The 13,072-nt window shown below is 47.8% G+C and overlaps 1 protein-coding gene across 2 annotated transcripts; it reads left to right on the top strand.

Annotated features, from left to right (window-relative positions):
• Nucleotides 1–3,325: 3,325 nt before the first annotated feature.
• LOC101110545 (HLA class II histocompatibility antigen, DO alpha chain) lies at nucleotides 3,326–12,119 on the top strand. Of its 2 annotated transcripts, XR_009597699.1 has the most exons (6): nucleotides 3,326–3,464; nucleotides 7,862–8,110; nucleotides 8,528–8,809; nucleotides 8,905–9,040; nucleotides 9,229–10,252; nucleotides 11,014–12,119. XR_009597699.1 is itself a non-coding variant. In XM_004018742.6 (5 exons), the coding sequence occupies exons 1-5, from the start codon at nucleotides 3,383–3,385 to the stop codon at nucleotides 9,230–9,232; spliced, it is 753 nt and encodes a 250-aa protein (XP_004018791.2). In that variant the 5' UTR covers nucleotides 3,326–3,382; the 3' UTR covers nucleotides 9,233–12,119. The 2 variants fall into 2 exon arrangements, 1 of the variants encoding a protein (XP_004018791.2); XM_004018742.6 differs by having other exon boundaries at nucleotides 9,229–12,119.
• The last annotated feature ends 953 nt before the right edge of the window (nucleotides 12,120–13,072 follow it).

Below are 13,072 nucleotides of genomic sequence, written 5' to 3'. Positions count from 1 at the left end.
GAAAGGGAGGATAAATTGGGAAATTGAGACTGATATACACACACTACTCTACGCAAAATACATAACTCATCAGGCCCCGCTCGATAGCACAGGGAACTCTGTTCAATACTCTGTAACGACCTAGATGCACAAAGAATCTAAAAGGAGTGAATATATCTACATGTGTAGCTGATTCACTTTGCTTTACAGCAGAAATGAACACAACATTGTAAATCAACTATACTTCAATAAAATTAATTTACGAGTAAAGATGATGAAGACTAGAAAAGGAAAAACTAGAATATTGAAATAAATACAGTATTAGAAACAAGTCAAAACACAGCAATAATCACAATAAGTATGGCTGAAATGGAGCAAAGACAGTGCCTGTATTCACCAAACCATTCTATTTTCCGGAACACACGGCTGAACTGCATTTCCCAGCCCCCTTGCACCCTGGCAGGGTCATGGTCTAATTCTTGCCAATGGGATGTGAGCAGACGCAACGCGGGGTTTCTGGTCCAGAGCAACAAAAGCAGATGCACCTTCCTGAGGCCCTCTCCTGTCTGCAAAGCTGGAAGCAAAGGGCTTTTCAACAGTGAGACGCAAGAGGAAGCCAGCCTGGGTTCATGAGGCACTTTTTAAGAAACGCTATAGATGTAGAGGGCTTCCCTTGGGGCTCAGACAGTGAAGAATCTGCCTGCAATGCGGGAGAGCCAGGTTCAGTTCCTGGGTCTGGAAGATCCCCTGGAGAAGGGAATAGCAATCCACTCCAGTATTCTTGCCTGGAGAATTCCATGGACAGAGGAGCCTGGGAGGCTACAGTCCATGGGGTCGGAAAGAGTTGGACACGACTGAGCGACTATACTTTCACTTTCATAGGTACAGAATGTCTCACCTGCCTTGAACAGCAAGCACATGGGTTAAAAAATAAACCCATATTTTGTCAAACCACGGAAGTTTCTGTGTTTTTCTGTTGCAAAAGTAAGTTTGCTCACGTTGACTAATAATATATGAATTGAATCACCAATTAGGAGACAGAGACTGTCAGACTGGAAAACCCAAAACCTATACGATATTTAGGACAGCTCCATCGGAAAGGGTAAAAACTGAAGGTTAGAAAGAGATATATCAAACAAATGCTGACAAAAAGAAAGCTGTGTGGTGTATCAGTATCAGACAGGGCAGACTGTAAGACAGAAAGGTTGCCAGTACGTCTGGGAAACAGCTCAATTCACTGAGAACACGATAAATCCCCAAAGTAAGCATTTAATAGTCTAAACATAAACAGGGCAGAAATGATTCCCCAAATAGAAACACATAGAAAAATCTACAGCCACAGTTAGAGATTTAAATACGTCACTCTTAGTTATTAACAGATCAGCCCCCAGAAAAGGAAAGATATGATAGATTAGAACAACAAAATCAACACTCTTGGTCCAATAACATTTACAAAATTTTTCGCCCAACAGGTAGAGTGTATGTGGAGCGCTGACAAGAAGTGTCTACGCTGCAAGCTGTAAGCAAGTTTCAGTAAATTTCTAAGACCCATCAGAGTGACAAGATTCTTGGATTATGAAGTCATTAAATTAGAAAATAACAGCAACAACAGAACTCTTATGCTTGTCAATCTTCATATATTTAGAAATAAAAAGCATTCAACACCCAACTGCTATAAAATGAAGAAGCAGCATTCTTTATCACAAGCATTCCTGGGTTTGACAGTCTATCATCTCACTGTTTCAAGGTTCTAACTCTTTTCAAAGGAGAAAGGTAGGGCAGGACCACTGTTCACATAAAAATATCTATTGCTCATCACTCTGTGCTCGGCATTGGTCTAGATCTTGGGGAGTGGAAACAAAGAGAACTAAGGCTAGGGTTCCCCATAAACTGTGTCACCAAAATCCATCAGTACTCATAATTTGGTTAGTTTGAAGTCAGAAGTCTCTATCTACTCCACTTGGTGCAGAAAAGAACACCAGAGCCGGCATTTGTTTGTGCCAGAAAGCAGTCCATAGACCTGTTGCCCAAGAATCACCCAGGGAGCACGCTAAACACACAGGTCCCCTGGCCCTACCTGTGGAAAGGCTACTTTAACTCAGGTCAGGATGGAACCCAAGAATTTGTATCTTTAATACACTCCAAGGCTGATTCTCCTGTGTGGTCAGGTTTGGAAACAGACGATTTCTCAGATCACTTCCAAGTGGAAAATTATTTCTTTCATCATTTTGGACACATTGCCTTCAGATATTTGGCTAGACTTCTGTTTACCAGGACAGAGAATTAACTTTATATATGTTTTACATTAGACTGAATTCTGCCAGTGCCTCCCATTGAGTGTGTGTGTATGCTCAGTCGTGTCTGACTCTTTGCAACCCCATGGATTGTAGCCTGCCAGGCTCCTCTGTCCATGGAATTTTCCAGACAAGGATACTGGAGTGTGTTGCCATTTCCTTCTCCAGGGGATGTTCCCCACCCAGGGATCGAACTCGAGTCTCTTGCGTCTCCTGAACTGGCAGGCAGAGTCTTTGCTAATGTGCCACCTGGGGACCCCATGCCTCCCGTTGGCTTAGCCCAATTAGAAGCCAAAAATAAGGGTGATTTGGTCCATTCAGGTCAACCTTCAGTCTGAGATGGGGGCACAAGGGACCTGGATGAACTCATGGAGGCCACCCAGCACTCTCTGCCCTCCTCAGAACAGCCGGCTGGAGTTCTTTTGTACTCTAAACATCTCTAACAATGATACGTTTTCCCTCACATAATGAAATAAAGTAATAATTTTAAACATGACTTAAAGCCTCTAAATATTTTTCTCAACTGTGTATCCGACATTTCCCTTTTAAATTTTCTTAGCAATTTTTTTTTCTTGGCTGCGCCAGGTGGCTTGTGGGATCTTAGTTCCCCTGCCAGGGATTGGACCCATGTCCCCTACAGTGGAAGCTTGGAGTCCTAACAACTGGACCGTCAAGGTGCCCCCATATTTATTCTATTTTTTAACTCCAAATTGGTCCACAAAAACTTCCAAGGTAAGTAGGAGCCCCTACCCCACAGATCAAAGAGGATTTGCGCTCAGATGGCCTTTTCTCTGCCTTCAGAGGGTCCCCCTTGGAGGATGTAGGAACCCTGGGTCTAAGTCCCTCCCACCCCTCCTGACTTTCCTGTGGACAAGCCTCCCTGGGGCAGGTGGGCCCAGTGACCTCTTCCATCTTCTCATCCAGGCGCTTTCCTTCGAATCTTCCCCCAGCAACAGCTACCCCAACTGAGAGAATTTCTCTGATTGGCTGAACACAGCAGGGGGCTCCCCACCCCCCATCCCAGAATCTGTTTGCTTCCTCTTTACCTCCACCTTCTTCCTTTACCCTCACACCAAGCGGGACTTATCTGGTTAAAGCACCAGAGGGCAATGGTCCTCAGGGGGAGGCTGGTCCTGGGACTGCACACCCTGATGACCCTCCTGAGCCCCCAGGAAGTTGGGGCCATCAAGGGTGAGTGCTGAGGGCGCTGGGCGAGGAGAGGAGATTACGGGCGTGGGGTTACCCTTGTGATGGTACAGAGTGTGAGCGGTTCCTCTCTGCTGGTTTACGGCAACTTCCGTTGCGAAGAGACTCCCCATCCCTCTCACCTCGATCAGGTCTGTCCTGAACCTAAAATACAGGCTCAGCCTGGCCACACCAGCCATGTTCTGGTGCCTCCTGTTCCTCCCTCCTTCCTTTCCGTTTTTAGATTTTTTTTTTAACTGTGGACCATTTTTAAAGTCTTCACTGAATTTGCTACAACATTGCTTCTGTTCTCTGTTTCGGTTTTTTGGATGTACGGCATTGTAGGATCTTTGCCTGGAGAATCCCAGGAACGGTGGAGCCTGATGGGCTGCCATCTATGGGGTCGCACAGAGTCGGACACGACTGAAGCGACTTAGCAGCAGCAGCAGTAGCTACCCCCTGGCCAGGGATCGAACCTGTAACCCCTGCATTGAAAGGTGAAGTCTTAACCACTGGACCACCAAAAAAGTCCCCTTACCCCCCTCTCTGAGACCCAAACCTCCATCTTGCTGCCCAGCGTCCTGATTTTTTAAAAACAACTTTCATGCATTTATTTCCTTTTGGTTGTGCTGGGTCTTCACTGCTGTGTGTAGGCTTTCTCTAGCTGCAGCAAGCCAGGCGGCTCTCTAGCTGCGGCGCCCCGGCTTCCCTCGTTGTGGGGCGCAGGCTCGAGGGGGCCAGGGCTCGGTAGCTGCAGTGCACCAGCTTAGCTGCTCCACGGCGTGTGGAATTTCCCCAGGCCAGGGATCGGACCCGTGTCCCCTGCACCGGCAGGTGGATTCTTATCCACTGTACAACCAAGGAACTCCATCTCTCTTTTTCTAATTTATATTTTTAAAATTCTGGGGCCAAGATGCACAGCATGTGCTATCCTAGCTCCCTGCCCAAGGATCAAACCCGCCTCCCCTGCGTTGGAAGCATGGAGTCTTAGCCACTGGACGGCCAAGGGAGTCCCAGCATCCTGATTTCTGTAGAATTCCTGGTTTGAAATGTGCCCATGCACCTCCAGCTCTAGTACCATATTTTTTACCAGGTCAATAGAGAGTTGTTTATGTCTTTATCCTGCTCTGTTCATGAGCTCCTTGTCTGCAGGGCCCACAGCTGGTTTGTCTATGCTCCCCTGGGGCCTGTACTGTGTTACCCACACGGCGGTTTCTCATGACTGCTGTGCAATTAATTTCATAGGATTATCAAGCCATCTTATCCACAGTCACCTAAACCCTAATTTCTAGAAAGCTGAGCCTCCTTCATGTTAAGAGACACATTTAGTCATAATGCTCTGAGCAGAAGAGATGGGACGTGAACTTTGAACTTCGAATCCCCTTTCCATTGCTCTCTGCAATACCTTGGGCTGCCTTTTTCTGCCCTTCTTAATTCTTACTCCTACAGCCATCTCCTGTTTTCCCTCACACCCGCTTTCACTGCATCTCTGTGCCCACAGTTCCATGGATGCTCTTTTTTTTTTTTTTTGCCTTTTTTAAAAAATTGAAGGATAATTCAGTTCAGTTCAGTTGCTCAGTTGAAGGATAATTGCTTTACAGAATTTTGTGGTTTTCTGTCATTCATCAACAAGAATCGGCCATGGGTACACCCATGTCCCCTCCCTCCCAAAACTCCCCCCCATCTCCCTCCCCACCCCACCCTTCTAGATTGTCACAGGGCCCCTGTTTGAGTTCCCTGAGTCATAGAGCAGATTCCCACCAGCCATGTATTGTACATACGCTATTGTAAGTTTCCATGTTACTCTCCATGCATCTCACCTCTCCCTTCTCCCCTCCCCCCTTGTCCGTAGGTCTGCTCTCTATGTCTGTTTCTCCATTGCTGCCCTGAAAATAAAGTTATCAGTACCATCTTTTTAGATTCCATATATGTGCATCAATATACAATATTTATATTTCTCTTTCTGACTTACTTCACTCTGCATAAGAGGCTCTAGGTTCGTCCACCTCTTTAGAACTGACTCAAATCTGTTCCTTTTCACGGCTGAGTAATATTCCATTGTGTATATGTGCCACAACGTCTTTATCCATTCATCTGTCGACGGGCATCTGGGTCGTGTCCATGCTCTAGCTATTGTAAATAGCGCTGCAATGAACAATGGGGTACATGTGTCCTTTTCAATTTCAGTTTCCTCAGGGTATATGCCTAGGAGTGGAGTTGATGGGTCATATGGTGGCTTTATTTCTAGCTTTTTAAGGAATCTCCATACCATCTTCCATAGTGGCTGTATCAATTTACATTCCCACCAACAGTGCAAGAGTGTTCCTTTTTTTCCACACCCTCTCCAGCATTTATCTTTTGTAGACGTTTTGATGATGGCCATTCTGACTGGTGTGAGGTGGTATCTCACTGTAGTTTTGATCTGCATTTCTCCAATAATGAGCGATGTTGAGCATCTTTTCACGTGTTTGTTAGCCATCTGCATGTCTTCTTTGGAGAAAGGTCTGTTTAGGTCTTTTCCCCACTTGTTGATTGGGTTGTTTGTTTTTCTGGTGTTGAGTTGTATGAGCTGCTTGTATATTTTGGAAATTAATCCTTTGTCAGCTGTTTCACTTGCTATTATTTTCTCCCATTCTGAGGGCTGTCTTTTCACCTTGTTTGTAGTTTCCTTTGCTGTGCGAAAGCTTTTATGTGTAATTAGGTCTCACTTGTTTATTTTTATTTTCATTACTCTGGGAGGTGGGTCATAGAAGATCTTGCTTTGATTTATGTCATCAAGTGTTCTGCCTATGGTTTCCTCTAAGAGTTTTATAGCTTCTGGTCTTACATTTAGGCTTTTAATCCATTTTGAGTTTCTCTTTGTGTATGGCATTAGGAAACATTCTAATTTCATTCATTTGCATGTAGCTGTCCAGTTTTCCCAGAACCGCTTATTGAAGAGGCTATCTTTGCCCCATTGTATATTCTTGCCTCCTTTGTCAAAAATAAGGTACCCATAGGTCCGTGGGCTTATTTCTGAGCTTTCTATCTTGTTCCATTGGTCTATATTTCTGTTTTTGTGGCAGTACCATACTGTCTTGATGACTGTAGCTTTGTAGTATAGTCTGAAGTCAGAAAGATTGATTCTACCAACTCCATTCTTCTTTCTCAAGAGTACCTTGGCTATTTGGGGTCTTTTGTGTCTCTATACAAGTTTTGAGATGTCTTTTTGTTCTAGTTCTGTGAAAAATGCCATTGGTAATTTGATAGGCATTGGACTGAATCTGTAGATTGCAGCTGGTAGTATAGTCACTTTCACAATATTGATTCTTCCTACCCAGGGACATGGAGTATCTCTCCATCTGTTTATGGCATCTTTGATTTCTTTCATCAGTGTCTTATACTTTTTCATATACAGTTCTTTTGTCTCCTTAGGTAGGTTTATTCCTAGATATTTTGTTCTTTTTGTTACGGTGGTGAATGGGATTGATTCCTTAATTTTCTTTCTGATTTTTTCATTGTTTGTTAGTATATAGAAATGCAAGTGATTTCTGTGCACTGACCTTATACTGTGACTTTGCTGAATTCACTGATCAGCTCTAATAGTTTCTTTGGGGGTTTCTGTGTATAGTATCATGTCATCTGCAAACAGTGAGAGTTTTACTTCTCTTCTGATCTGGATTCCTTTTATTTCTTTTTCTTCTCCAATTGATGTAGCTAGGACTTCCAAAACTATGTTCAATAATAGTGGTGAGAATGGACACCCTTGTCTTGGTCCTGATCTTAGAGGGAATGCTTTCAGTTTTTCACCAGTGAGAATAATGTTTGCTGTGGGCTTATCATATATGGCCTTTGCTATGTTGAGGTAGGTGCCTTCTATGCCATTTTTTGAAGCGTTCTTATGATAAATGGGTGCTGAATTTTGTCAGAGGCTTTTTCTGCATCTATTGAGATGAGCGTATGGTTTTCATCTTTCAATTTGTTAATATGGTGCATCACACTGATCGATTTGCATATATTTATTGAAGAATCCTTGCATTCCATGGGTGCTTTTAGCCTCAGTTAGTTTCTCCTCGTCCCACCTCTACTCTTCTCATCTCGCACACAGGACCCCACTGGGACTGGAGGTCAGAGTCAAGATTTAGCTCTGGGACCAAAAGCCTGAGTTTAGGTGGCCTCTCTTCTTCCAGCGCAGTGTGCTGGGCTGAACCGTTGCCTGTGTGCTGGCCAGCCTCTCCATCCTCTCCCTTCCAACCCTCAGCAACTCCTCTGCTCTCCAGGGACCAACTCAGTGTCAGAACAGGACTCTTCCCCCACACAGAGCCCAGGATGGGGCATAGCTCAGAACTCAACCCATCACACCTGATGGATGAGAGCTGATACCTTTTCTTTTCTCCCCCTGACCCTGAACTCACCCAACACAGCTGACCACATGGGCTCCTATGGACCAGCCTTCTATCAGTCCTATGACGGCGCAGGTCAGTTCACCTATGATTTTGATGGAGAACAGCTGTTCTCTGTGGACCTGAAGAAGAGGGAGGCTGTGTGGCGTCTGCCTGAATTTGGCAACTTCGCCTACTTCGACCCGCAGAACGGGCTGGTCAGTATCGCGATGATCAAAGCGCATCTGGAGGTCTTGGTGGAGCGCTCCAATGGCACCAGAGCCCCCAACGGTACCGGGCCCTTCCCTTGCCCCCCCCCCCCCCAGGCCCCCAGCAAGCAGGGGAGGTCCAGAGAAGCCTCTGCCCCACCCCTCAGGCCTCTGTTGGCTCCCTGGCCCCACTCTCAAAATCTGAGACTGTTGTTCTCAACCCCTTTCTTTCCCGGGAGGTTCTAGATCTCCTCAGATTCCTTCCACAGCCCCTTCCTATAGGAATGACCCCTCCTGCCTGGCAGATACGGCACCCCCTGGGCACCCCCTGTCCCTTCATTCTCTTGTCCTTCTGTTCCCCGCTTCTGCCCCAGTGTCACCAGCCCAGAGCCTCCACTGCCCTCAGAAGGCTAATACCAGGAAGCTCCCCTCAATCCATCCCTGATGAGGCCCCAGCTGGAGGCTGGTCCTGTGGGATTCAAGGCCTGCTTCTTCCTAGTGCCCCCCAGAGTGGCTGTGCTGCCCAAGTCTCGCGTGCAGCTGGGCGAGCCCAACGTCCTCATCTGCATCGTGGACAACATCTTCCCCCCGGTCATCAACGTCACCTGGCTGCGCAACGGCCAGCCCGTCACCCAGGGCGTGACCCAGACCAGCTTCTACGCCCAGCCTGACCACTCGTTCCGGAAGTTCCACTACTTGACCTTTGTGCCCTTGGCGGACGACTTCTATGACTGCAAGGTGGAGCACTGGGGCCTGGACCAGCCGCTCTTTCAGCACTGGGGTACGGAGCCCCCTCCCTGCTGCCCACCTCAGACCCTTGCATCCTTCACCCTGAATCTCTTTGCAGGACCCCCTGACCTTCCCTTTCTCTCCCAGAGCCCCAGGTGCCCACCGTGCTGCCTGACACCACAGGGACTCTGGTCTGTGCCCTTGGCCTGATCCTCGGCCTGGGGGGCTTCCTCGGGGGCATCACCCTCATCATCACAGGCATGTGCCTGTCCAGCGCCCCCAGGTGCATTGGGGGTCTCGGGGGAGGAAGGTGGGGACTCTGCACAGGATGGGGGTGGAGGACGAGAGATTCTGGGAGGGGAGCAGGGACAAGCAGAGGGGAGGCAAGGGGGTCAGGTTGGAGGGAGGTGGGCAGAGAAGGACCCAGAATTGTGAGCTTGAAGCTTGATCACGTGGTTTTTGCTACTTTAGGTGATGACCCTTCTGAGAGAAGCAAGTGTGAGACACCATTCAGCTCCCTGGCAAGTTTCTGACGGCCCTTGCCTGCTCAATGTGACTCCACCAAGTTCATCATGCCGACTTTGAATGGGATCAACCCCTGTCCCATAGGTCTCCTTTTTGGCCCCCATACTCATGGCAGGGACTTGTGGGGAACCAACACGCTCCCTTTCCCAGCCCCAACACACACACACACAGACACACACACATACACACACACTTTATTGGTTTACCCAAAGCTCTGGCCAGCAGCAGTAAAATTTTAAACAATGTTTGCACAGTGTCCATCTTCCCAGGCCTTAGCCAATTCTCTAAGGGTGTAAGGGACACTAGGGGGCCTCCCAGGTGGCTCAGTGGGTAAAGAATCTGCCTGTCATGCAGGAGATATGGGTTTGATCCCTGAATCGGGAAGATCCCCTGGAGAAGGGCATGGCAACCACTTCAGTATTCATGCCTGGAGAACCCCATGGGCAGAGGAGCCTGGTGGGCTACAGTCCGTGTGGTCCCAAAGAGTCGGATATGACTGAAGGGACTGAGCCTGCGTGCAAAGGACTCCAGGGTCTGGAAGAGGGGCTTTCTGGTGATGGCCATTGAGCGTGACGTGCTGCTGGGGACTGGCGTTCATTCACGGGCCAATCTAGCTATGTCTTGCTTCATTTGACTTGTCAGCGTGGGGCCCCTTGTGTGTCACTTGTGAACGGACCACTTCACATGGACGTCATGAAATTTATATCCTGAATTCAGATTTGCCCCCAAAGGGATGCAGAATATTCTGTTCATTGCAACTCCCCTAGCCGACGACAGTTCTGAAGGACACCAGGCAAGGGAACATTCATGGAAACTTCCAGATTTACCATCATGAAGAGGCCATTGGTATCCAGCTGTGACCCAGATACTGTCTCCTTTTTCTGCATTCACCAGAGTTCGATGCCCTGCAAACAGAGGCCAAGGCTTGGGTAGGATGACCACATCCTCCGTCTGAGGTCCATCACATCAGGTAGGAGGGTAGAGAGTAGTGATCGAGTACTTCTCAAGGGACCTGTGAGAAGGGAGGTCTAGGAGATATCTGTCTGAATCCTCTTTAAATCTGTGCCCTAGGGCTTCCCAGATGGTGCTAGTGATAAAGAATGTGCCTGCCTAGTGCAGGAGACATAAGAGACGCAGATTGAGTTCCTGGCTCTGGAAGATCCCCTGGAGGAGGGCATGGCAACCCACTCCAGTGTTCTTGCCTGGAGAATCCCATGGACAGAGGAGCTTGGCGGGCTATGGTCCACAGGGTCACAAAGAGTTGGATACGACTGAAGCGACTGCACGCACGCGGAAGGTTTCAGCTTACTGTGAACAAAATTTAAAATACACCCAAAGCAATAACCAACTCTACAAAGTAGTTTATGAAGTGAAGTGAAAGTTGCTTAGTTGTGAGCAAAAAGTTGCTCTCTTTGCCACCCCAGGGACTATACAATCCATGGAATTCTCCAGGCCAGAATACTGGAGTGGGTAGCCTTTCCATTCTCCAGGGGATCTTCCCAACCCAAGAATTGAACCGGGGTCTCCTACACTGCAGGTGGATTCTTTCCCAACTGAGCTATTATATCAGGTACCAAATGAGTGGTACAGATTGGTAGTTTTCAAACTGAATACACAGAAGAACCACTTGGGAGCCTTGATGAGTACAGGCTACTCTAAGATCTACTGAATCGGTATCTCTGGGGTGGAGAGAGTGGTGACAGGGACTTTGTAATTTTTAACACGCTCCAGATGGTGCTGATGAAGTCATTCTGGCCCCAGGCTGGGGTCTGGGAACGGAGACTGGCTGGTGCCATCGGAGGTCATTGGAAGAGCGGATCCCTGAGGTCTGAGTGATTCGGGAAGACTTTCTGGAAACCCTGGGCCAGTTAGGGCGTAGAAGTTGAGCAAGGGACTTCCCTGGTGGTCTCGTGGTTAAGACTCTGCCCTTCCAACGCAGGGGATGTGGGTTTGATCCCTGGTTGGGGAACTAAGCTCTCATGTGCCAGGTGGCACAGCACCCCCCACCAAAAAAAAAGAAGAAGCTGAGCGTAATACAGGTATGTAGGGGTAAGATAGGTATGTAGGGGTTTGGAATTTGAGCGTTTTGTCCTGGGAAAAAAAAGAAACCAAGAGATTATGGGGACTCTGTGGGCTTCCCGGGAGAGAGTGAGGTGGGGAGTCACAGGCCAGAAGAGGACTTGGGTGGGAGTGAGGGAGGGTTGTCCTAGGTGTGATTTTTGTTTGTCTGTCAGTCCCGGAAATGCTATTAGAATAATCACAGACACAAGAGAGAGTATTTACAATAAAGACGCCAGAGTGGTACCCAGAACCCAAGGGTGAGTTTGAGTCAGGGGCGCAGGGAGCAGAACTCAGAGCTGAAGCGCCAGCAGAGCCCAGCGCCCAGCCCTCTCCGGGCCGCAGACCCCCTGCTCTCTAGGTCCCTGAGCACGTCAGCCGTGTTCTCTCTGTGTGGACTGACTGTCCTTTTCAGCCGACCTGTCAGTCTTGTGGGTCCTGTGTGTGTATGTCACCTCAGCCCTAGCCACCCACGGAGACTGTCTCAGTCACAATTTAAACTTTTTGAAACAACAAATGATTCCCCAAACTTAGGGAAAGTGTCCACCCCGGCCCACGGGGATCAGATCCCACGGTACAAACACGATGCCTGGCGCCCACCCCCAGGGTGAGGAGTCAGGTTGTCCTCAGAGAAAGAAGAGGGTCTCGGAAGACACCATGAGAGATGTCTGGCTCCACTGTGCCCTGATCTCTGTTTTACTTAAAACTTAACTTGATGCATCCTTGGAAAAGTGTTTCCCTGATCTCTGTCCTGATGTTTAATAAAGTTGTTAAAAGTGTCCTCTTTTGAACAGACAGGTGGCCACCAAGGGGGCAGGTGGTTGGGGAAGGGATGGAGTGGGAGATTGGGGTCAGCAGATGTCAGCTTTTGTATATGGAATAGACAACAAGGTCCTACTTACTGTATGGCACAAGGAGCGATACTCGGTTTTTGTTGTTGCTGGGTCGCTTAGTTGCGTCTGACTCTTCACTATGCCTATACTACCCAGGAGTCACTGGAAGCAATTTGGAAGGAATGTGGAGTAATTCCAAAGGCTTATGTATTTTGACCTTACACTCACATTATTCTCTTCTAGTCTCAAAGTCTTTCTCTTTGGGTCTCTGAAAAAAAAAAATATTGTTATGCATTTTTGATCTGACTTCTTTCAGTCTCTTTTAGAGTAGATAGTCAACTTCTTTTCTGTATTTTCAAACTCTGCTCCTTCGCAGGGTTCCCCTCCACACATAATAAAAATACCACCGCTTTCATATATTGAGAACAGGAAGCCTCCTCTCTGTCCCGTAACCCCCACCCCCTCCTGCAAGCTCCTCCCAGCCACTCTCTCTGAAGGAGCATTCTGCAGCAGCTGCCTCCATATCTCCTCTTCTGATGGATTTTCTTTCTTAAAATTTTAATTTTTAACTAAGTTTACCACACAGTTTAGAGAGTCCAATAGTTCTGCCAGATTCGCTTTAAAAAGTTCTAGTCACTGTCTCCCTTCTGATCCTGTCCTTGCCCCCAGAGTTGATTAGTGAAAGTGAAAGTCATTCAGTCATGTCCAACTCTTTGCGACCCCATGGACTACACAGTCCAGGGAATTCTCCAGGCCAGAATACTGGAGTGGGTAGCCATTCCTTTCTCCAGGGGATCTTCCCAACCCAGGGATCAAACCCAGGGCTCCCACGTTGCAGGTGGATTCTTTACCAGCCGAGCCACAAGGGAAGCCCGAGAATACTGGAGTGGATAGCCTAT

This window comes from Ovis aries, chromosome 20 (assembly GCF_016772045.2).
Source record: "Ovis aries strain OAR_USU_Benz2616 breed Rambouillet chromosome 20, ARS-UI_Ramb_v3.0, whole genome shotgun sequence".
In the NCBI taxonomy this organism is placed as follows: domain Eukaryota; kingdom Metazoa; phylum Chordata; class Mammalia; order Artiodactyla; family Bovidae; genus Ovis; species Ovis aries.
Note: the sequence above shows the minus strand (reverse complement) of the source record. Positions and strands in the feature narration are given on the sequence as shown.